Source organism: Caloenas nicobarica, chromosome 2 (assembly GCF_036013445.1).
Source record: "Caloenas nicobarica isolate bCalNic1 chromosome 2, bCalNic1.hap1, whole genome shotgun sequence".
Lineage (NCBI taxonomy): Eukaryota > Metazoa > Chordata > Aves > Columbiformes > Columbidae > Caloenas > Caloenas nicobarica.
Window position 1 is genome coordinate 165,353,912 of NC_088246.1, and position 23,783 is coordinate 165,377,694.

General features: G+C 73.5%; 1 protein-coding gene across 11 annotated transcripts in view; it reads left to right on the forward strand.

Moving 5' to 3' along the window:
- Positions 1-262: 262 nt before the first annotated feature.
- The window catches only part of PLEC (plectin), a 59,013-nt gene continuing 35,492 nt past the window's right edge, over positions 263-23,783 (forward strand). For 5 of the 11 annotated variants that reach the window (XM_065628284.1, XM_065628283.1, XM_065628287.1 and 2 more), the window contains exon 1: positions 11,045-11,549. In XM_065628284.1, the coding sequence (XP_065484356.1) occupies positions 11,060-11,549 (490 nt within the window). In that variant the 5' untranslated portion in view covers positions 11,045-11,059. Of the gene's footprint in view, positions 425-11,044; positions 11,550-13,420; positions 13,533-13,807; positions 13,929-23,783 lie in introns of those variants that run through there. The other 6 variants (XM_065628292.1, XM_065628293.1, XM_065628289.1 and 3 more) reach the window with 4 other exon arrangements.

A 23,783-nucleotide genomic window follows, 5' to 3' on the forward strand; every position in this document is an offset into this window, starting at 1 on the left:
GGTGCAGTTCCCGGTTCCATTCCCGGGGGGTTCCGTTCCCCGGGGGTTCCCAGGGTCCCGTTCCTGGGGAGCCGTTCCCGGGGGTGTTGCGGTTCCCCCTCCCGGGGTTCCCGTTCCCAGGGTGCCGTTCCCGGGTGCGGTGCCGGGGGGGCGGCAGCGGGCGGGGCCGGGGGGGGCCGGGGCGGTGTCCGGCGGTCCCTTTAAGGGCTGGGCGGGCTGGAATGTCCCGCCGTGTCCCGTGTCCCCGTCGCCGCCGGGCCGGGCTCCGCGGGGCTGCGCAGCGGCCGGACCCCCCGGGAGCCCCCGGCCCCGCCGCCCCCGGCCCCCCCCGCCATGGCCGCCTATGACCCGGGGCGCCTGCCCCCCCAGCCCGACGAGCAGGACTTCATCCAGGCCTACGAGGACGTGCGGGAGCGATACAAAGGTACCGACCCCCCCGACCCTGCCCCACGGCGGGGTCCGGGCTGGGGGCAGCGCCGGGGGGGCCCCCCGGGGGAGCTCGGCCGCTCATTCCCATAATAGGTCACGTCAAGCGGCGCCGCGGCCGCCGGCACCCGGCTCACCCCCCCGGCACCCGCGGGCAATGCCGGGGCCACGGCCCCGCACCGGGGACCCCTCTGGGTGCCCCCACCCGGGGGGGCGGTGGCCGTACCGGGGTGTTGGTGGGGACAGGCAGGGTCTGTGTCTGTGTCCCCCAGGAATCTGTGCCCATGTGCCCCCCGGGTCTGTGCCCGTGTCCCCCGCCAGGGTCTGTGTCTGTGTCCCCCTGGGGCTCTGTGCCCATGTCCCCTGGGACTCTGTCCCCGTGTCCCCTGGGGCTCTGTGCCCGCGTGCCCCCGGGGGTCTGTGACACTCAGGGCAGCGTGCTGGGGGGGTTGGACCCGCTCGGTGGGCTGGGGGACCCATTCGGTGGGCGGGGGGCAGTGGGTGCTGCCGGGGGGCTGGGGTGGGAGCTGAGGGGGCCATGGGGAGGGGGCAGAGGCGACGGGGGGTCTGTAGCTGGGGGCGAGTGGGGACGTGGCACAAGCTCCAGTGCTCGGCGGTGGCATCGGCGGCACCGGCGTCTCAGGGCACTGCTGCCGGTACTTGGCAGTGGGATCAGTGGCATTGGCATGTTGGGGCACGAGATCCGGTTCTCAGTGGTGGCATCAGTGGCATCGGCATCTTGGGGCACAGGCGCTGGTGCTTGGCAGTGGCGTAAGTGTCATCGGCATTTCAGGGCACTGGTGCCAGTGCTCGGCAGTGACATCGATGGCACTGGCATCCTGGGGCCCTGGCGCTGGTACTGGGCAGTGTCATTGGCATCCCAGAGCCACTGTGCCCCAGGGCACAAGCTCTGGTGCCCGTTGGTGGCATCGCTGCCTCGGCAGCTCCGCAGCACGTGGCCGGGGGGGCACAGGGTGGCTCAGCGTGGGGCCACAGCCTCCGCCAGCCATGTCCTTACAAGGGGAGTGAGAGCTGCCTGTGCCCTGCCTGTGCCCTGCCTGTGCCCTGCCTGTTCCTGCCTGCCCCTGCCTGTGCCCTGCCTGCCCCTGCCTGTGCCCTGCCTGCCCCTGCCTGTGCCCTGCCAGCCCTGCCTGGCCCTGCCTGCCCCTGCCTGTGCCCTGCCTGCCCTGCCTGTGCCCTGCCCGCCCTTGCCCATGTGTGGCTGGAGCTGCGGGGGGGGCAGCCCCTTCCCCGGTGCTGGGGGTGCCAGGGCACTGGGTGTCCCTGGGTGTCCCCAGGTGTCCCCCCGGGGCAGCTGCCATGGGCACAGGAGCTGCTCGCCCTCGTGGGGTCCCCGGGGTCTGTGGGTGCCCCCGGTGCCACCAGCACCAGAGCCCCAGCCTGGGCCCCGAGCAGCTGCGGTTTGGGTGGCAGGGGCAGGTGAGCTGGTTCGGTGCTGCGGGTGCGGTGTTGTAGTCACGACCTGGCAGGTGCCGGCTGCTCCTTGCGGCTCCTGCCGCGGTGTGCTGGTGTGTGAGGGTGCGTGTGCCGGCCTCGCCGTGGTGGGACCCCCAACACCGGCAGGCCAGGGTCCTGCAGCCCGCAGGCCAGGTGGGCCACCGCGGTTGGTGCCGCGGCCTTGGCCAGGCTGTCCCCTGGCCGAGAGACTACCGGTATGCCGGCGGGTGCCGGAAGGAGCTCGGCCTGCCCGAGCCTGGCGGGGCCCCGCGAAGCACCGGCTGCCGCTGCTGGGCTGGCACACGGTGCAGGGAGCGCGTCCCTTGGCAGGGCCGGGGCTGGGGGGACACAGCTGGTGCAGCCGCCGGCACCGCGTGGGCAGAACCAAACACAGGAGAAGGTCCTGCCTGAATGCACGGGGGTCTGCGGGGAAGGGGACATGTGGGCAGGGGACAGTGGGGTAGGGGACACACAGTGAAGGGGGCATGTGGGACAGGGGACATGTAGGGCAGGGGACAGTGGGGCAGGGGACATACAGGGAGGAGGACACGTGGGACAGGGGACAGAAGGACAGGAGATCGGTCGGCAGGGGACAGAGGGTCAAGGGACAGGCAGGGAAGGGGACAGAGGGATAGGGAACATGTGGGGCAGGGGACAGAGGGACAGGTGACATGCTGGGCAGGGCACAGGGGGCAGGGGACAGTGGGGCAAGGGACAGCGGGGTCTCCGGCAGCAGCTCTGCTGCCTGTGGGTTGCACAGGGCTGTGGTTTGCCTGGAGGGCCCGGCAGCGCCAGGACTGAGCCAGGAAGCACCAACCCAGCCCCGGGGCGCCGTGAAACACGGTGACACCCCCGCGGAGAGGAGACGGTTGGCAGGGAGCCCGGGACCTGGCAGCTCTGCCAGCACCGGTGGCATGGGCCAGCCCCATGTCTCCAGAGCCCCCAGGATCCAGAGCTGCTCTGCCGGTGCCAGGCCTGGCCACGGGGGCTGTGCCAGGGGTCGAGCCGGTGTCACCAATGTCACTGATGTCCCGCTGCAGCGGGGGCTGCCGGTGGCCGGGCAGGGGGACGAGCTGCTGTGTGTCGGTGGCAGGAGGGGCCCGGCCAGCGGGGTCTCGGCTGCCGCGGTGTGCCAGTTATGGCGGGCGCTGCTGCGCCGGTGCCTGCCTGGTGCTGGGCAGGAGCAACGGGAGGGATCCACGGGGGAACGGGGCTGGCAGAGCCGGCAGCAGCTCTGGCAGGGGGCCGGGGTGCCCCGTGCCGGTGACCTTGGGTGAGGTGGGTGGCAGCCGGTGCCGCGGGGAGCTGCCGGGCGCCTGCCAGGCGTTTGCCGGGTGTCTGCCGGGCGTTTGCCGGGCGTTTGCCCGGTGTTTGGCAGGCGTTTGCCGGGCGTTTTCAGGGCCACCTCGTGGCTTCCCGATTAGAGACGTTATCGCGGCGGCCGGAGCGCCCGGCAGGAACCGAAACCTGGCCGGGGGCCAGAGCCGCCGCCGCCCGGGGTTCTCCGGCCGCGCTCCGCACGGCTCTCCCGGGCCGGCTCCGTGTGGCGTCTGTCAGCGCGTGGGGGACGGCAGAGCCCCCAGGGACCCCCGGGTGCGCCGGGCGGTGCGGGCCCCCCCGGCGGCGGGGCGGGGGCCGGGCCGGCCGCAGTGCGGCAGCGGCTCCGGCAGCGCGTCCCGGCAGCCGCGGCGCTGGCGCGGCCCCGCGGAGCCGGGAGGCCCCGGGCACCGTGCCGGGCGGGCGGGGGCACCGGGGGTCCGCGGGGGGGGGGCCGGTCACGGGGTGCCGGTGCTCGCCCCGGGGGGGCAGCGGGGCGGGGGGGTCCCACTGGGGCGGCCGGTGCTTTGCTGGGGCTGGGGGGCAGCGCTGGCCCCCGCGCACAAGGGGGCTCTGCCCCCCCCGGCTGTGCCTGGGTTTGAACTGGGCTGGGGGGGTGACGCTGCGGGGGGTGGCACTGCGGGGGCTGGTGCTGGGGGGGTGACGCTGCGGGGGGGTGATGCTGTAGGGGCGTGGAGGCTGATGCTGCGGGGAGACCTGGAGCCAAGTCCAGGTCGGGGGGGACAGGTGTCCCCTCTCCCGACAGACACTCCCGGCACTCCTGGCGGGGGGGTCTGCTCGCTCTGTCCCCCCTTGGTCCCTTGTCCCCTGCAGGTGCTGGCAGCGCTGGTTCCGAGGCCCGATGCCCCCGTGAGGGGCTCTGCTGCCAGGGCTGTGCCGGGCCAGGGCTGGGGGGGCCAATGGGGGGGCTGTATCAGTGGGGAGGGCACATGGGAGCAGCAGGGGATGGAGGGGCCGAGCACACGGCGGGGCTGTGCTGTGCTGGGTGGGACGGGTGTTGTGCACATGGCGGGGGGCGTGCTAGATGGCGGGGCTGTGCTATGGGGGTTGTGCCGATTGGGGGGGTGTCTGTGCCGTCCTGGGTAGGGATGCAGGGGCTGTACTGGGGGCGTCTGTGCTGTACTGGGTACAGGCGGGGGGGTCTGTGCTGATGGGGCGGCTGGAGTGGGGGGGTCCTGTGCTGTACTGGATGGGGACGGGGGGGCTGTGCTCATGGGAGGGGGGGGTCAGTGCAGTGCTGAGTGGGGATGGGGGGGCTGTACTGGGGCTCTGTGCTGTACTGGGTAGGGGTGGGGGGTTTGTACTAGGGGGGTCTGTGCTGATGGGGGGGTCTGTGCTGTACTGGGTGGGGATGGGGGGGCTGTACTGGGGGGGTCTGTGCTGTACTGGGTTGGGGGTTTGTACCGGGGGGTCTGTGCTGTTCTGGGTTGGGGGTTTGTACTGGGGGGGTCTGTGCTGTACTGGGTTGGGGGTTTGTACTGGGGGGGTCTGTGCTGTACTGGGTTGGGGGTTTGTACCGGGGGGTCTGCGCTGTACTGGGTTGGGGGTTTGTACCGGGGGGTCTGTGCTGTACTGGGTTGGGGGTTTGTACTGGGGGGGTCTGTGCTGTACTGGGTTGGGGGTTTGTACTGGGGGGGTCTGTGCTGTACTGGGTTGGGGGTTTGTACCGGGGGGTCTGCGCTGTACTGGGTGGGGATGGGGGGGCTGTACTGGGGGGGGTCTGTGCTGTACTGGGTTGGGGGTTTGTACTGGGGGGGTCTGTGCTGTACTGGGTTGGGGGTTTGTACCGGGGGGGTCTGTGCTGTACTGGGTTGGGGGTTTGTACTGGGGGGGTCTGTGCTGTACTGGGTTGGGGGTTTGTACTGCGGGTCTGCGCTGTACTGGGTGGGGATGGGGGGGCTGTACTGGGGGGGTCTGTGCTGTACTGGGTTGGGGGTTTGTACTGCGGGTCTGCGCTGTACTGGGTGGGGATGGGGGGGCTGTACTGGGGGGGTCTGTGCTGTACTGGGTTGGGGGTTTGTATTGCGGGTCTGCGCTGTACTGGGTGGGGATGGGGGGGCTGTACTGGGGGGGTCTGTGCTGTACTGGGTTGGGGGTTTGTACCGGGGGGTCTGTGTGGATGGGGGGTCCGTGCTGTGCCGGGGGATGCGGGGCCGGTCCCAGCAGCTGCGGGGGGGTCGGGGCGGGGGGCGGGGCGGGGGGGCGGTCGCGGTGCCGCAGCGGCGGGGGGGGCGGGGCGGGGGCGGGGCCGGCGCGGAGCTGCGGGACCGATCGGCAGCGATCGGCAGCGATCGGGGCCGATCGGCAGCGATCGGGGGCGGCCATGGAGGCGTCGCGCTCCATCCACCACGAGATCATCTCCCTGAAAGGTACCGGCGCGGGGGGGCCCTGCGGGGGAGCCCCGGGGCCCGCGGGGAACGGGGGACAGGCGGGGGCTCCGGCCGCCGCATCCCGGGGGTCCAACCGCATCCCGAGGGTCCAACTGCATCCCAGGGAGGTCCAACTGCATCCCCGGGGGGCTCCAACTGCATCCCAGGGAGGTCCAACTGCATCCCCGGGGGGCTCCAACTGCATCCCCGGGGGGCTCCAACTGCATCCCGGGGTCTCTGATGGAACCCCAGACGGGTCCAACTTCATCCTGGGGTCTCTGACAGAACCCCGGGGGCTCCAACTGCACCCCTGGGGGTCCAACCGCATCCCTGGGGGTCTCCAACTACATCCCAGGGTCTCCAACAGAACCCCAGGGGTTCCAACCGCATCCCCGGCTGGTCCAGCCGCATCCCCGGGAGCCTCCGGCCACCGCCGCATCCCTGGAGGCCCCGGCACATCCCCAGGGGGTCCAGCCGCATCCCCGGGGGGGTCTGGTGCATCTGTTGGGGGGGGGTCCAGCGCATCCCTCCTGTGCTGGTGCTGCTTGGTGGTGCCGGCAGCTGCCTGCAGTGCAGGCAGGAGGGGTGGGGGTCCCACACGCCACCGGGGCTGCCCCGGTGTCACCCAGCCCCTGGCAGGCACCGTGGGGCTGGGGGCCATGCCGGAGACTGTGCTGTGCCGGGGGGCTGCGCCGGGGAGCCGCGCCATGCCGGGGTGGCCGTGCTGTGCCGCAGAGCCGGCGCGCTGGGCCGTGAGTAACGGGCACCGCGGGCGCTGGTCACGGGGCCCCGGCCCCACCGGCCGTGTGACCGCAGCCTGGCAGCCACCGCGGGGCTGGCACGGGCCCCGGCGAGGGTCGGGGTGCGGCCACACTCGCTCTGGGGTGCCGGTGCCGCGGTGGTGCCGCAGGCCTGGCCGGGTGAGCCCGGCTGTGCCCCCTCCCGCAGAGCCCGGGCTGCCACGGGGCTGATTTGTGGTGAGAACCGGCACAGCCGGGGGACCCCTCGGCCCCGACCTCATTAATAACCCGGTGCTGGCCCTGGCCCCAGCGCGCGGTGCCCCCGGCTCTGGCCGCGGTGCCCTCCGCGAACAGCCGGGCCTTTGTTCTGCTCGGCGCGGGATCCTCTGGCCCTGCCAGCGCTTACGGACACGGCACCGGTGCTGGCAGCGGGACCGGTGTGGGGACAGGAGTGACAGACCTGTGCCCAGGAGCTGCTGCCTGCGGGGCCTTGCCTGCGCTGCTGCCTGCACCACTGCCTGCACTGCCTGCACTGCTGCCTGCACCGCTGCCTGCACTGCCTGCACTGCCTGCGCTGCTGCCTGCACCACTGCCTGCGCTGCCTGCACTGCCTGTGCTGCTGCCTGCACCACTGCCTGCGCTGCCTGCACTGCCTGCGCTGCTGCCTGCACCACTGCCTGCACTGCCTGCACTGCCTGCGCTGCTGCCTGCACCACTGCCTGCACTGCCTGCACTGCCTGCGCTGCCTGCCCCACTGCCTGCACTGCCTGCCCTGCTGCCTGCCCCACTGCCTGCACTGCCTGCACTGCCTGCGCTGCCTGCCCCACTGCCTGCACTGCCTGCCCCGCTGCCTGCCCCACTGCCTGCCCCACTGCCTGCCAGCCTGCCCCAGATTTGGGATGTGCCGCCTGCCCGGGGGCTCCATGGGGCGAAGGCTCAGCTGTGGGTCAGCCCCCCGGCAGTGGGGTGGCGGGGGAGCCCAGCACCATGTGCCGGCAGCTGGTGCCCACGGCACCCTGAGGTGCGGCGCTGGGGCGCATGGGCCGCATGCCAGAGCCGGGGTGCGGTGGGGCGGGCAGGTGAGTGGTGGGGCCGGCACCGGCTGCGGCAGCACCGGGGTGGGCCAAGCCGGCACCGAGCCGGGTCTGGGTGGCGCGGTGCCGGGCCTGAGGTGCGCAGTGGGTGCGGGCCTGCCGGCACCACGCCCAGTGTCCCCGGCACACGTGTGGCGCGGGGGGGACGCTGGCGCCGGGGCTGTCACATCGCGTTGGATCACTGCGGCGGGCGCTGACGCGGCACTTCCCGGTGGGCGCCGGATGGCGCAGCCACGACCTGGCTGCGGGGCCCGGGGTGTAGGTGCCACGTCCTGGGGGGGCCACTCTCGTGTCCCTGCACCCGCCGGCACGGGGACGGGGTCCTGGTGCTGCCGGCTGGGACGTGGTGGGGAGGGCTGGGGGACACGGGGGTGGGAAGGGCTACATGGGGGGACACATGTCCCCACAGGCCCCGGCCGTCTGTCTGTCTGTCCATCCATCTGTCCCTGGTCACACAGTGCGGCCCCTGCCCCTCCCTGCCCTCTGCCCCCCAGCACTGGGGGGGGGCACCAGGGGGCTGGGGGGACTCGGGGTGTCATCGTTTCTGTCGCCGACCCTGCACTGGGGGGCACGGCGCCCCCATCGCTGCCCTCTGTCCGTGTCCCCATCGCTGTCCCCATCACTGCCCCATCACTGCCCCATCACTGCCCCATCGCTGCCCCATCACTGTCCCCATCACTGCCCCATCGCTGCCCCATCGCTGTCCCCATCACTGCCCCATCACTGCCCCATCACTGCCCCATCGCTGTCCCCATCACTGCCCCATCGCTGCCCCATCGCTGCCCCATCGCTGCCCCATCACTGTCCCTATCGCTGCCCCATCACTGCCCCATCACTGTCCCCATCACTGCTCCATCGCTGCCCCATCGCTGCCCCATCACTGCCCCATCACTGTCCCCATCACTGCTCCATCGCTGCCCCATCGCTGCCCCATCACTGCTCCATCGCTGCCCCATCGCTGTCCCCATCACTGCCCCATCACTGTCCCCATCACTGCTCCATCGCTGCCCCATCGCTGCCCCATCACTGCCCCATCACTGTCCCCATCACTGCTCCATCGCTGCCCCATCGCTGCCCCATCACTGTCCCCATCGCTGTCCCCATCACTGCCCCATCACTGCCCCATCACTGCCCCATCGCTGTCTCCATCTCCCCTGGTTGCTGGGGGCCGTGTGCGGAGGTCACTGCAGGGTGTTGGTGCTGGGGCCGGGGGGGCCTGTGCTCCGGAACACCGCGGGGGGGTTTGGCACCAGCCGGTGCTCCCGGGGGTTCCGCTCCCCCCGAATCAGCGGGAGGGGGAAATTGTGCAAGTCCCGGTGCGGGGCCCTCCCTGTGCTGCCACCACAGCTGCCACCACCTTGGGACAGCTTGGGGAGGACAGCTGGGGGGGGCAGCCCCCTGTGCCGGGGTCTCTGCCCCTTTTATCAGGGTCTCTGTCCGCTGTGCCGGGTCTCTGTGCCCTGTACCAGAGTCTCTGTCCCCTGTACCGGGGTCTCTGTTCCCCTGTGCTGGGGTCTCTGTCCCCTGTGCTGGGGTCTCTGTCCCCTGTACCGGGGTCTCTGTCCCCTGTGCTGGGGTCTCTGTCCCCTGTACCGGGGTCTCTGTCCCCTGTGCTGGGGTCTCTGTCCCCTGTACCGGGGTCTCTGTTCCCCTGTGCTGGGGTCTCTGTCCCCTGTGCCGGGGTCTCTGTCCCCTGTACCGGGGTCTCTGTCCCCTGTGCTGGGGTCTCTGTCCCCTGTCCCCGGGAATCTCAGCACCCCCCTTGCCGCTCTGCTCCTGGTGGTGCCATCAGCAGGGACAGGGGTGCTGGTGCCACTTCTGCAGCTGATGCTGTCCCCAAGGCCACAGCGTCCCCCAGGCCCCCCGTCCCCCCCCAGCTGCTGGGAGGTCCCTTCTGTGCCAGATGCTGCCGCAGTCAGAGTGTCCCCATGTCCCACCACGGTCCGAGTGTCCACGTGTCCCACCATGGTCAGAGTGTCCCCTTGTCCCACTGCACTGGCCGGGGGGTCAGGCATTGTGGCGGTGGTGGCCCTGTCCTGTTTCAGGGCTGTGGGGCTGGGGCCCCCCGGCGTGGGGACCCCCTGGGGTGGGGGACCCCCAGTCGCTTTGCCGTAGGACCCTGGGGCTCCATGGGGATGTCACATGGGGACAGGTGAGTGCCCGGCACTCCGGGCTGTCCCAGAGTCCCCGCTGCTCTTGGCACGGGCGCTGGCACGTGACGGCAGCAGGAAACGATCCGGGTGCCCGCGGGTGGCACCCACACTCCCCCACAGGGCCGGGTGCGCCCGCGGGTGCGGATCCAGGGTGCCGGGAGTGGGGGGGTTCTCCCCACGTGGTGCTCGGGGTCCCCAGGGTGTGGTGTGGCCGTGATGGAGTCCCCACGGTGCCGCTGTGTGGGTGGCAGCAGCTGCCAGTGCCACTGGCGCTGGGGGTGGCCGCGGTGGCAGCTGCCCCGTCCCCACCTGCCAGCCCTGGGGATGAGCGCCCGTCCCACCGGCTGCTGCGGGACCCTGGGGACGTGGGGACATGGGACGTGTGTCCCCCTGGGGCTGTGGCCGCCCTGGCCAGCCTGGCCCCCACCCCCGCACAAACAGGGCAGGAGCGGAGCAAATATTGACACTGGCAGGATGGGCCACTGGAGTGCTGCCTGCAGCCCTGCCTCCATCCCTGCCTGCAGCCCTGCCTCCATCCCTGCCTGCACAGCCCTGCCTGCACCCCCCTGCCTCCATCCCTGCCTGCACAGCCCTGCCTGCACCCCCCTGCCTGCACCCCCCTGCCTCCATCCCTGCCTGCACCCCCCTGCCCCCATCCCTGCCTGCCCCCGTTCCCGCAGCTCTGCCTGCACATCCCTGCCCACATCCCTGCCCACATCCCTGCCCACATCCCTGCCTGTCTCCCTGCCTGTCTCCCTGCCTGCAGCCGGCGAGCTGCTCCCGGGGGGCGCGGGGGCCACGTCCTCGGGCAGGTGGCGGCCGCCCCCGCTCCCGCCCGGCTCAGGGCCCCTTCGGCCCGCTCCCCCCGGCGCAGGTTCCCCCCCCGCTGGGCGGCGGCTCCGGGGCGGGGCGGGGGGCGGGCGGGCCCGGGGGGTTCCCAGGCGGAACCGGCCGGGTGGGTCGGGCGGGCGGCGCGTCCCGTCCCGTCCCCGCCCCGGAGCGGCGGTGGCAGCGCGGGGGGAGCGGGCCCGGCTGCGGCCCCCCCGGCGGGTGGCGAGGCCGGGGAGGGGCCGCTGAGTCAGGGCTGGGCCGAGCGGCGGGACCGCGGCCCCCCCGACCCCCCCGGCCCGGGGGAGGAGCCGCCGCCGTCTGCGCCCCGCAGGCAGCCAGCGCTGGCCGGGCTGTGCCGGGCTGTGCCGAGCCGTGCCGAGCCGTGTCGCGCCATCCCGAGCCGGGCCGGCCAGACCGGGCCGTACCGAACCGTACCAGACCGCACTGAGCGTGCCGAGCCGTGCCAGACCGTACCGAGCCGTGCCAGATCATACAGAGCCGTGCCGAGCAGCAGTGACCCGTGCCAGGCCGTACCGAGCCGTACCGAGCTGTGGTGACCCGTGCCAGAGCACCCCGGGCCGTGCCGAGCCGTACCCGGGCTGTACCGAGCCGTACCGTGTGCTGTACCGAGCACCGCGCCGAACCCCGCCATGGTGGCCGGGATGCTGATGCCGCTGGAGCGGCTTCGCGCCATCCTGGAGCTGCTGTTCCGCGAGGGCGTGCTGGTGGCCGAGAAGGACCCGCGGCCGCAGCGCGCCCACCCGCAGCTGCCCGGCGTGCCCAACGTGGCGGTGCTGCGCGCCATGGCCTCGCTGCGCTCCCGCGGGCTGGTGCGGGAGACCTTCGCCTGGCGGCACTTCTACTGGTACCTGACGGACGAGGGCATCGCCTACCTGCGCCAGTACCTGCGCCTGCCCCCCGAGATCGTCCCGCTGTCCCTGCAGCGCACCCGCCGCCCCGCCGCCCCCGCCCGCCGCCCCGCTGCCGCCGACACCGCTACGGGCACCGGTAGGACACGTCCCGCCGGTGGCGACCGGCTCTACCGCAGGAAGGAGGAGGGCGAGCGGCACGTGGAGCCCGTCACGGCCACCGCTGCGGGGGGAGTGTCACATCCGCCCCCCCAGCCCGGCCCAGCCCCAGGTACCAACCGGCACCCGCGGGAGGGGAACCCTGCGCCGGGACCCCCGGGCTGGGCGGGAGGAGGGTTCGTCAGCCCTCGCCCCGGGTGTCCCCCGTGTGCTCTCGTGGGTGGGGGCATGTGGGGGTACCTTCACGCTTCTGGCTCCCGGGGGGGCTCAGCAGCCCCCGCTCCAGCAAGCCCCCCATGCTGAGCTGATGTCCCCCGTCTCCAGCCCCAGGGCAGGCGGCCCCCCCGGCGCCCTCCCTGTGCGGCCAAGGTCGGGGTCACCTGCCAAGGTCAGGGTCACCTGCAGCCCCGGAGCTGCAGAGGGGTCCTGGGGGGCTCAGGGGCCACCACGTCCCCAGCATCCCGGCAGAGCTCCGGCGTCCTGTGGGGCAGGAGGGGCCGGGCCCTGCTGTACCCCCTGCCCATGGGCTGGGCACGGGGGGGCCCTCACTGCTGGGGCTGGGGTGGTCCCTGGGGGTCTCAGTGGTCCCTGGGGGGCCGGGTGTGCCAGGGTGCAACAGGGTGGCTCGCCGGGGTGCCCAAGGGGACACTCGGTGCTGCCGGGGGTGTCACTGCTGCCGCCCCCCCGGAGTCCCCACGGTGGGCAGGGGGCTGCACCGTGGGGGGGGCTGTGCTGTGGGGGAAGCTGTGCCGTGGGGGGGCCGCACCCCCGGGTCCCCGCTGTGCACAGGGTGGGTCCGGACGGACAGACGGACGGACAGCGGCAGCTGGGGCAGACAGGGCTGTGGTGGGGAGGGGGCTGCCCGCGGCCGGGGCCTGCGGGGGGTGCCCGCCCCGGCCCCCCCCCAGCGACACGCGATCCCGACACACGATCGCGGCAGCTGGATCCTGCGGGGGCCGCGGGGCCTCGGCTCCCCCGGGCGGGGCAGCTGCAGCCGGCGTGAGAGACCCCCCCCCAGCCGCCGGTTTCCCCCCATCCCGGCCGCCGGTCCCACCCCCCCCCGGCGGTGACTCAGTCCCGCAGCCCCTGGGCAGCCGCTGCTCCAAGTTTCCAGCCCGGAGGCGCCGGCCTCGTTCGCTGCCAGCGCCGTGAGTCACCGGCCGCCGGGGGGGGGCCGGGCCCCCGATGTCCCCGTGGGTGCGTGGTCCTGCGTGGGGCGGCCCCGTCCTGCTCAGCGCATTCCCCCGCTCGCCCCCCGCTCTGCCCCGCTCGCCCCTTCCCACAGCCCGGGGGCGCCGTGCGCCCCCCCCGACCCCGTCCCACGGCTCCGGGGGGGTCCCCCGAGGCCTCCCCTCCCGGCCGGGGGTCGCTCCCCGCGCTGGGCTGCGGGACCGCGGGTGGGTGCTGCGGCGCGGGGGGACCGGCCGTGGGGCTGGGGGCTGCCCGAGACCCTGTCCCCCGTGGGGGGGGCCCGTGGGGCTGGGGGCTGCCCGAGCCCCTGCCCGGCCCCGCGTGGGGGGGTCCCGTGGGGCGCGGCCGCGGAGCCCCGGCCCCTCCCGGCGCTGCGCCGTCCCGCCGCTCCGCTGGATCCGGGTCCGGGTTTTCCCTCCGCTCCGGGGAGCCGCTGCGGGAAAACCAGGCCTGGAGTCCCGGCTGGCGGGGACGGGGTCGCGCCGGCGGCGGGGGGCTGCGGGGGTCCCCGCGGGGCGGAGCGGGTCCCGCCGCCCCCCCCCAGCTCCCCCAGCCCGGTGCCCGTCCCGACGGGGCGCGTTCCTCCACCGGCGGGCCCGTTTGCAGTCATTAGTGCCGGTGTAATTAGCTCCCCGAGGTGGCGGCCGGGTTAACCCCCCCGGCGCCGGGGGTCCGGGGGTCCCGGGGTGCCGCGGCCGCCTCGTCCCGCCCCCACCCGTGTCATGTTCTAACTCGGGCTCGGTGACGGGCCCCGGTTATTTATATCGGCGCCCGCTCCCTGCCCGCCCCCCCCTGCCCCCGCCACCGGCGGAGCCGCGTTGCACCCTCGCTCCGCGCTGCCCGCTGCTGCCCGCGCCCTGCCCGCTGCTGCCCGCGCCCTGCCTGCCCATGAAGGTCGTGCCGGGTAGGTGAGACCCGCCGGAACGAGGAAAGGGGGGGGTTAGGGGGGGCTCTGGCGCCACCCGGACGGGATATAAAAAGCCGAGATGTGAGTGATGGGGGGGGGCGGACCGGGGCGGGGGGGGGCGAGGACACGGGAGGGGGGGGCCCGATCCTGCCGGTAGAGCGGTGAGGAAGGCGTCTCCCCGCCGCGGAGCGGGAGGGGTTAAGGCGGAGCAGGATCTGCCCCGGGGGGGGCGGGCGCTGCAGCGTCCCTGCCCCGCCGAGCCCGAGCCGAGCCCGAGCCGTGTCCCCATGGAGGACACCGGTCACCTCTTCCCCTCGCTGGTGGCCGCGGGACACGCAGCATCCCTGGCCCTGGTCTGGTACTGGCGGCGTCGGGCCGAACCGGGGGATGCAGGTGAGTTCGGCTCCGTTCGGCTCCGCTCGGCTCGGCCCCTCGCCCCGCCCACCCCCACCGGGGGGGTGTGGGAGGAGAGGGGGGAGGAGGGACCTGCTGTCCCGCTGGGGCGGGGAGGTGGCTCCTGGGGGGCTTTAGGGGGGACCCACCTGCCGGGGGGGGGATGCGGCGCATCCTGGTACCCGCGGTGACTCAGCGCCGTGACCCCCCCGCTCCGACACCATTGGGAGTGGGGGTACAAGCAGCAGCCCCCCCAGGGTGGGGTCGTCAATGCTGTGTCCCCATCCAGCCCTCTTGGCGTCCCCACCCCGAGAGCCCGCAGCATCCCCAGCCCCCTTCCCATCATTTTTGGGGATCCAACAGCCGACATCTCCCTGCCAGGAAGCAGCAGGTGTTTTCCCCGGGCGTGAAGGTGCCAAATATTTTTGGGGACAGGGATCTGGTGACATGGCAGGACGGCGGGGGCCGGGGCAGGGGCACTGCGGCGTTGGTGCAGATGCCAGTGCTGGCAGGCAGTGCAGGTTATTTGGTGGGTACTTGGGCCCCCCCTTCTCACACCGCCATCCCTGTCGGCAAAGCCGCATCCTGAGCTCCCATGAGACCCCTCGCACCCCTCGCCTGTGCGGCCGTGGCCACGTGCATCCCTCTTGCCAGGGCCACATCCGCATCTGCCGTGACACCGGCAGCTGCGGTGCCAGCCGCTGTGGTCCTGGTCCCCCCACCGCGGTCCCGGCCCCCCCACCAGCACTTTCCAGGGCGTTGGCTGCGGTTTCCGTCGATCTGTGCACGGCACTGGGAGCTGTCACGCTGCCTGCATCGTGCTGCCTGCATCGTGCTGCCTGCATCGTGCTGCCCGCATCGTGCTGCCCACTCCGGGACGGCTCCGGCACCCCCACCACAGCAGCTGAGCTGGGGAAACTGCAGCCGCGCACTCGCCGCGGTGAGCAGCACCAGTGGGAGATGCTGCAGCCACCCTGGCAGCGGGTGGCCCGGCCTATGCCGTTGCCTGTGCTGCTGCCTGTGCAGGCAGCACTGCTGCCAGATAAGGCGGGCAGGGCACCTTGACGGGCTGGGGGGGCCGCTGTCCCTGGCGCCTGCCCAGCGCTGGCCGAAGGGCACCCCCAAGGTCACACCTGCTGGGGCCCATCATCCCACTGCGCTGCGCCATGACCTCCCAGCGCCGGGGGGGCCGGGGGGCTCCGGCAGCACCGATTGTACCCGGTTCTGCGCCTCCCCAGTTCCCCCCCTGCGCTTGGGGGCTTTTTCTGCCCGTGGTCCCTGTGCCGCAGCGTGACATGCGCCGGGGGGGCCGGGGCGGTGAGCGGGGGGGTCTATTTCTGAGCATCCTTCCTGGAACACGTGCGGGGGGGCTGCCTCAGGGCCCGGGAGGGGCTGCCCAGCTCTGCACCCGGCCGCTTGCGTTGCAGTTTTGGCATGGCACCTGAGCGAGTGTTTACCGCAGCACCGCGGCCTGGCCGGTGCTCGTGTCCAGTTTCTCCATCCCTGTGCCCAGCTGTGCCCAGCTGTGCCGGGGGGGCATCCCCGACCTGCAGCCGCTGCTGGTCTGAGGAGAATGGAGGGTCTCCAGGGGATGCTCAGGAGAGTGTTGGTGGTGCCGTGGGCTCCATGTCCCCGGTTCCTGTGCCCCAAACAAGGACACCCCAAGGGGGCAGCACGGGGGGAGCCCCTGGCCCATCCCCAGGCGAGGCCAGACCCCCCCACAGTGCTCCCCCCTGGCTACTGTGGGGCTGGGATGGAGCAGGGATCGGGCAGGGTGGTGGGTCTGGGTGTGTGGAGGGATCTGGCCAGGCGGGGAGGGGCCGGGGGCAGTGGCACGGTGGTGGTGGCACGGTGGTGGTGGCACGGTGGTGGTGGCATGGTGCTGCCAGCGCGTGGGGCGTTGGTGGCTGTGGCAGCGCCGTCGGCAGCAGGGCCAGGATGCTGCCGGCTGTTTGTTTGGGCCCCGCTCCCGTTGCCAGGACTGCCAGAACTGTGGCCAGAGACGTGGCGGCGGCAGCGGTGGGCGGGGGAGCCCCCAGAGGTTTGGGAACCCCCCCCCCCCGCCCGCTCCACTCAGCTTTTCCACCGCGCTGGTGGTTCCGGCTGTGCCAGCCCGGGGGCCGGGGGGGTCGGATGCTGCCGCCGGCTGCAGTTTGGCCGATGACTCACCGAATTCATGGGAAACAGCCACAGCCCGCGCTGGCAGCAGCCGGGCCCCCTCGGCACAACCCCCCCGGCACAGCCCCGCGGCACAGCCCCCCCGCACGGCACCCAGCCGGCGTGGGGAGGCTCTTCCCCACGCTGCCCCACGGCCCCCACGGTTCTGCCCATGGGGCGAGGGGGTCCCCCGCGGGCTGGGGGCAGCCGTGGCAACCGTGTTGGGGCCGTGGCAACCGTGTTGGGGCCGTGGCAAGCGTGTTGGGGCTGTGGCAACCGTGTTGGGGCCGTGGCAACCGTGTTGGGGCTGTGGCAACCGTGTTGGGGCCGTGGCAAGCGTGGCCAGGGCAGCACGCACATCCCGAAGGAAACGTGTCCCGGTTCCAGGCGGCGTTTCCTGCTCGCCGGGCACTAATCGGCCCGGCCCGGCCCCCCCGCCCCCCCAGCTCCTTATCTGCGCGGCGCAGCTGGGCCGCGGGGCCGTGGGGCAGAGCCGTGGGTCGTGCCGTGCCCAGCCCCCACGCCCGGCCTGGCTCGTCCCGTCCGGGTGGCACCACGGCCGGTTTTGGCACGCAAGCCCCCGCTCCCCGGCTGCGGGCGATGTGCCGAGCCCCGGAACCCCCCGCACCCCGAGTGCTGCCGGGGCAAACCCCGAACCCCCCGGGCTTGGCCCTGCCCGGGGGTCCCGTCCCCGTCCCCGGTGGCATTGGGGGGTCCCAGCGCGGGGGGGGCTCGGTCCCTGGCCGGGATGGGGCCGGCAGCAGGAGGGGCCGCGCTGGCAGCGGCCGTGGGCTGGTTGAGTCACCGGCCGCGGTTCCGCGCCCCCCCGGCCACGGCCCAGCCCGGGGGGAGCGGGGGGAGCGCGGCCGGGGCCGGGACGGCACGATGCTGGTCGAGCTCTGCTGCTGCTGCTGCGGCCGAGGAGGCAGGTGCCGGGGCGCCGGGGGTGTCCCCGCGGTGCCATCCCCCGGGACCGCCGTCCCGCGGGGGCTCCGGCCGGCGCCGGGGCCGGGGGGGCTGTGGGCCGGGGTGTGGGGTGGCAGCTGCCGCCTGGGTGCCGGCACAGGGGGGCCCGGCAGCTCCCGGGGGGGCAGTGCCGGGGGCTTCTCTCTGCGTGGGGACCCTGGGGGTGTTCCCCCGGGGATGCCCTGCTCCCCTCACCGGGTCCGCGGCACCCGGGGGGCGATGCCGGGGAGGCTCAGTACCGGGGGGCGATGCCGGGGATGTTCAGTACCGGGGGGCAATGCCGGGGATGTTCAGTACCGGAGGGCGATGCCGGGGAGGTTCAGTACCGGGGGGCGATGCCGGGGAGGTTCAGTACCGGAGGGCGATGCCGGGGATGTTCAGTACCGGGGGGCGATGCCGGGGAGGTTCAGTACCGGGGACTGATGCCGGGGAGGGCTGGGGGCGCCGGGGGGGTGACACTGGGGGTGTTCGGTGTGTGCGGGGGGGTTGGGGCCCTGGGTGCTGGGGATGTTGGGGTGCCCCGTGGCTGCGGTGCTGGGGGGGCTCCCGGGGGCTCGTGCCAGGCGCAGGCAGCTGCCTGCAGCTCACAGGAGCGGGGTGCTGGGGGAGCCCCAGCCCTGCCTGCAGCGGCGGGAAGGAGGGGGCTGCCGGCCCTGCAGAAAGGGGGGTGTAGAAAGGAGGGGGGCTCTGGGTGCAGGGACACTAGGTGCAAGGGCAGGGGGCTCTGGGTGCAGGAGAGGGGGTGCAGAGTGTGTGGGGGTCTCTGGGTGCAGGGGGAGGGCGCAGAGGAGAGGGGGCATCTGGGTGCAGGGTGGGGTGCAGGGGGGAGGGCGTATCTGGTTGCGGGGGGGGTCTCTGGGTGCAGAGGGAGGGTGCAGAGGAGAGGGGGCATCTGGGTGCAGGGTGGGGTGCAGGGGGGAGGGCGTATCTGGTTGCGGGGGGGGTCTCTGGGTGCAGAGGGGAGGGGGTGCCGGTGCTGGCTGGGTCCCCAGCACAGGGGTCCCGGGTGCGGGATGAGAGGGGGTCCCGCCCGGGCGGAGCGGGGGTCCCTGGGGCCCGGGGGTGCGGGCGGAGCGGGGCGGGGCCGGGCGGGGCGGGGCGGGGGGCGGGGCCCGCTCGGGCCGCGTCCCCGTTGCCGTCGCCGTTGCGGCCCCGTTGCCGTCGCCGTTGCGGCCCCGTTGCCGTCCGGGCGGTGCGGCGGGCGCGGAGCGAGCATGGCGGGCAGCCCCCCCGGCAGCCCCCCCGCCCCCCCCGGGCCCTGGCTGAGCGGCGGCTCCGAGTCCGAGCGGCGGCGGTTCCTGAGCGCCCGGCTCTGCTGCGCCGGTGCGTGGGGCGGCCCCGGGACGGGAGCGGGGCGGGGGGGGGGACCCGGGGCGGGGGGAACCCCGCGGGGCCGGGCCGGGACTCGCTCCGGGGGGGGAAACGGGACCGGGGCCGCTGCGCGTCGAGGGAGACCCCGGGAACGGGGGGGGGCTCCGGGACGGGGGGGGCGGCGGGGAGGGGCGGGGCCTGTCCGAGAGCCCCGCCTCCAAGAGGGGCTGGGCTGGGCTGGGCTGGGCTGGGCTGAGCTGAGCCGAGCTGAGCCGAGCCGGGCTGAGCTGAGCCAGACCGAGCCAGGCTGGGCTGACCTGAGCTGAGCCGAGCTGAAACAGGCTGAGCTGAGCTAAGCTGAACTGAGCCAAGCTGAGCTGAGCTGTGTTGGGCTGAGCCAAGCTGAGCTGAGCTGGACGGGGCTGAGCTGACCTGAGCCGGGCTGAGCTGAGCTATGCTGAGCTGAGCTATGCTGAGCTGAGCTGGACGGGGCTGAGCCAGGCTGGGCTGAGCTGAGCTGAACTGGGCCAAGCTGAGCTGGGCTGGGCTGTACCGACCCTCCTCCCCAGCAGACCCCCCAGCCCCATGGGTGCCTCACGTGTGTCACCACAGGGTGACCCAGGCGCTGGAACTGAGCCCCCGGTGCCGTGTCCCTGCAGCCCTGGGTGCTCTGCCAGCGTCCCCACGCGCGGCCATGGCCTGCCCGGCGGGTGGGAGGCTCTGGCGGGGCCGGCTCAGGGTCCCCACCCCTGGGTGCAGCCACGTTCCTTCTGTGCCGGCGGAAGCACCCGCGGCGTTTTGCAACACGTTCGCTGCCTTGTCATCCCGATCGGGCCACGGCGCGTCGGCTCGGTTTGGCGCGGAGCTGCTTCCCACTCGCAGCCCGTGCCGAACATGCAGCTGGCGGGGCTGCCCACGCCGGGAATCCCCCGCGGTGCTGGGTGCTGGCGGCCGGCCCGGCAGCGCCCGTTTCCTGCCTGCAGGCAGCTGGTGCAGGCAGGGGGTGCCCGTCGTGGTGCACGGGAGAGCCGCGCTCTGGCTGGGGGGGCTGGGTGCCGTGGGGAGGGGTGATGGGGGCTGGGGAAGAGTCCAGCTGAGTCCGCCCCCTGTGCCGGTGCTTTGGGGTCCCTGGGTGCTCCCCCTTGCTGTCCCATCACCTGCAGTGGGTGGTACCGACCCGGCGGTGCTGGCGGTGCTGCCATGCTCCGGGGTGGGGGTTTGGGGGGGTCCTGGCGCAGGGACAGCAGCCAAGGCGCTGCGGCCCCGTCTGCTCCCGGCCGGTGTGGCGATGCCGTGGGAGGCGGCTGTGCTGGTGCGGCCGGTGCCGGCACCCGCAGGGCCTGGAGCCGAGGGCTGAGGCTGCTCCTGCCCATCCGGCCTGGCCGGGCTGGCAGCTGCCTGTGCCAGAGCCCTGCCTGCACCAGGGACCCTGCCTGCACCGGGGGCCCTGCCTGTGCTGGTAGCGCTGCCTGCGCCAGGGGCTGCGCCGGCTGTTCTGCCTCTTCAGCTCTTCAAAGCGCCCACGCCGCCGGCTGCCGCGTCCCCACCCACGCTGCCCGCGGGCCCCGTCCCTCCCGCCTGCGGCCAGGAGCCGTGTCCCCGTGCCGAGTGCGGCGGCTGTTGGTGAGGAGCCGTGTCCCCGTGCCGAGCGCGGCGGCTGTTGGTGAGGAGCCGTGTCCCCGTGCCGAGCGCGGCGGCTGTTGGTGAGGAGCCGTGTCCCCGTGCCGAGCGCGGCGGCTGTTCCCTGGCTGTCCCCGCTGGGGTCTGGCAGCCGGGGCGGTGTGGCCAGGCCGGGAGCTGCCGCAGCCCCGGGGACCCGGGTGGGGCCGGTGCAAGGCTGCAGGGATGTCACCAGCTTGGGGACACTGGTGCCAAGGCTGTGGGTCAGCGCATGCGGCGGTGGTGGGGGGACGATGGTGACCGAGCGTGGGCATGGGTTCCAGCCCGGTGCCTCACCCTGGGATGCGCTGGCCGTGCTGGGTTGTGCCGGAGCCGGTGGTGCCTCCTGTCTGGTGCTCGCCAGCAGCCTGTGCTGCTCTGTCACCGTGCAGTGCCCGGGCTGCCGCTGTTGTGCCAGATGGTGCCATGGCCCTGGAGGTCAGAAGAGCTCCTGGCTCCGCGATCCGGATCCCTGCGGCACCGGCACCGCCACGGCTCATCTGTCTGTGCAGGTGGAGGCGGTGCTGGCACCAGCGCCTGGGCACAGGTGGAGGAGCACGCGGTGCCGTGGGTTGGCACGGTGCCACCGTGCGTCACCCGGCAGTGCCGCTGGCCCGGCCCCGCGTTGCCCCGTCGGTGATGCCGTCGCCCCATGTCCCGGTGCCCACGTGCCGGCCGCGGCGCGGTGAGCAGCGGCTCTGGTATGTCCCTGCCCTCTGACGTGCGCCGGCGTCAGCCGGGCTCCCTGCGCCAGATGTGCTCCGCGCCAGATGTGCTCCGGGCGGAAAATGTGCATGTGGAGCGCGGTGCCGCCTGCATTCCTGGGCAGCCACCCGGCCCTGCCCCGGCGGGCAGCGTGCCGGCAGCGCGGTGCTGCCTGCACCGGGCGCCTCCTCCCGGGCAGCCCCTGCCCGCAGCCCCTCCACACCCCCTGCGGTGGCACCGGCTGCCCGGGGGCCCCAGACCCCCTCTGCCCCATCTCACCGTGCACCCCAAATCCTGCCGGCCCCCCTGTGCCGCCGGCTCTCAGCCTCGGGCCTGGTCCCACGTGGCTGCTCACTTTGGCACGGCCGGGGCTGCCCGCGGAGGTGGGTGCTGCCGGCGCTCCCCACGGCACACGGAGCCTCGGGCAGAGTGCGCCGTGAGTCACGGCGGGAGAACGCGCCGGCCCCGTGTCCCTTGGACTCCATGCAAGGGTCAGGCTGCGCCCGCCGGCGCCGGTGTTGTTTGGTGCTGGCGTTGGCGTTGGCGCTGCGTGGGCAGGACGTGGGTGCGGGCCGCGGCGCTGGGCTCTGCCGCGCTGGCAGCGCTGGGGGCACCCATGGCGGTGCTTTCCCTGGTTGCCTGTGCCCCATGACAGGTGGCCTGGGTGCCGCGGGCAGGGTGCTGGCCTGGAGCCGTGCGGGGTCCCCCTGCCACCCCAAGGTCCCTGTGCCACCCCGAGGTCCCCCTGCCACCCCAAGGTCCCTGTGCCACCCCAAGGTCCTCCTGCTACCCCAAGATCCCTCTGCCACTCTGAGGTCCCTGTGGCACCCCGATGTCCCCAAGCGGTGGGGTGCAGAGGGCAGGCAGCAGAGCGGCCGTGGGCCTCCCCAGTGCCACCACCCTGCCCAGAGGTCCCCAGAGCCGGGTCCCCAAGCAGGGACGTGTGACTGGGTGGGGTCCTGCATGGTCCCAGGTGGGACGTGTCACCTAGTGGGGTGTGAGCCCCGAATCCTTCTTGTGGTCCCCAAGGCTGGTGGTGTCACCAGTCAGATCCTTCCTGCGGTCCCCAAGGCTGGCGGTGTCACCGGTCAGCACGGTGTGTGCTTGATGGCCACACGGCAGCAGATGCTCCGTGGTGTGTCCCCCGGGGCTCCGAGTGCCCCAAGTGTGGGACGTTCCAGGATGTGGGACGTGGTTCCCCAGGTTACTGGGACCGTGGGTCCTACGGCTCTGGGTTGTGGGGCTGGGGGGTCCTTAGGACCCTGGACATGGGACCCGAGTGGTGCCAAGGCCCCTGGGGACAAGGCCTGGGGGCTCTTGGAGGTCCCAGCTGGGGGACTAGGGGGTGGTGGCCTCTGAGCTTGGGGACAGGCTTGTCCCGAGGACCCTGCGCAGTGGGATGAGATGTCCTGAGCTTGTGAACCTGGGGGTCCCGAGCCTCTGGGCTTGGAAACCTGGGGGTCCCTGGGTGTGGGGACCAGGGGTCCTGCAGCTCTGGGATGTGGGGCTGGGAGTCCCAACCCCCCTGGACTCACAGACTTGGGGGTCCCGAGGACCCGGGGTGTGGGGACCAGGGGGGACCCCAAACTCCCTGGATTCACAGACCGGGGCGTCCCAAGGTCTTGTGCTGTGGGGACTTGGGGGTCCCAAACCTCCTGGACTCACAGACCTGGGGGTCCTGAGGTCCCAGGGTGTGGGGACCAGAGGTCCTGCAGCTCCGGGACATGGGGCAGGGGGGTCCCAAACCCTCCGGACTCACAGACCTGGGGGTCCCGAGGTCCCAGGGTGTGGGGACCAGGGGTCCTGCAGCTCTGGGACATGAGGCAGGGGGGTCCCAAAGCCCCCGGACTCACAGACCTGGGGGTCCCGAGGCCCCGGGGTGTGGGGACCAGGGGTTCTGCAGCTCCGGGACATGGGGCAGGGGGGTCCCAAACCCTCCAGACTCACAGACCTGGGGGTCCCAAGGCCCTGGGGTGTGGGGACCAGGGGTTCTGCAGCTCCGGGACATGGGGCAGCAGGTTTCTGGGTACCCCAGCATCAGGACGGGGGATCCCACACCGCCCGGACTCCCAGCCCCGGCGTCCCGCGGTGTGGGGCCGGGGGGTGCCGGCTCCCCGGGGGGCACGGCGGCTCCCCCTGGGCGGGGGTCCCCGGCCCATCCCCGCGGCCCCGGGCAGGGAAGGGTTAAGGAGCCGCGGGCCGGAGGTTTCCTGTGGGCCGGGGCGGGGGGAGGGAACCCCAGTCTCCTCCCCGGGGCCGCCCCACAGCTCCCGGCAGCGGGCGGAGCGGCGCTGGGACGGGCCGGGCTGAGCTGGGCTTAGCTGAGCTGGGCTGAGCTGAGTCGGGGCTCAGCGCGGCAGCACCATGTCCCGGCAGCGGCTGCGCAGCCAGGAGGAGGCTCTGGCCGGGGGACAGCGCTCGGGCTCCGAGGACAACCTGTACCTGGCCGTGCTGCGGGCCTCGGAGGGCAGGAAAGGTACCGCGACACGGGCTGCGCCACGGCGGGGCGCACCCCCGGGCTGGGGCGGTGTCCCAGGGACAGACCCCCCGCTCTGGGGCGGTGTCCCCAGGGCAGGCTATGGGGCAGACCCCCCATGTTGGGGTAGTGTCCCCAGAGCAGGCTGTGGAGCACATTCTGATGCGGGGCGGTGTCCCCAGGGTCAGATTCCTCTGCTGGGGCGGTGTCCCCAGGGGCAGACCCCCCCACGCTGGGGCGGTGTCCCCAGGGCGGGCTATGGGGCAGCACCGTGGGGCCGAAGCTGGTGATGGGGGCCAGGACCGCCTGCCTCCCCCATGTGCAAGCAGTCGGGGTGCGGGGTCCCCGCGTCCCACGCCTGTCCCCGTCCCCCGCCACGCCGTGCCAGCCCCGGGCGCTGCCGCCAGCCCTGCCCGCGGTGCCGCCACTTCCTCCCACGCCCTGCCCGGGGGTCCTGCCCGGGGGTCCTGCCCGCGGCGTGGCCGTGGCCCGGCCCTTGTCCTGCCATGGCCCGGGCTCACCTGGGTGCCAGGGACTTTTAGGGTGCGGGTCCCGCTGGGTGGGGTGTGGCAGTGGCCGTG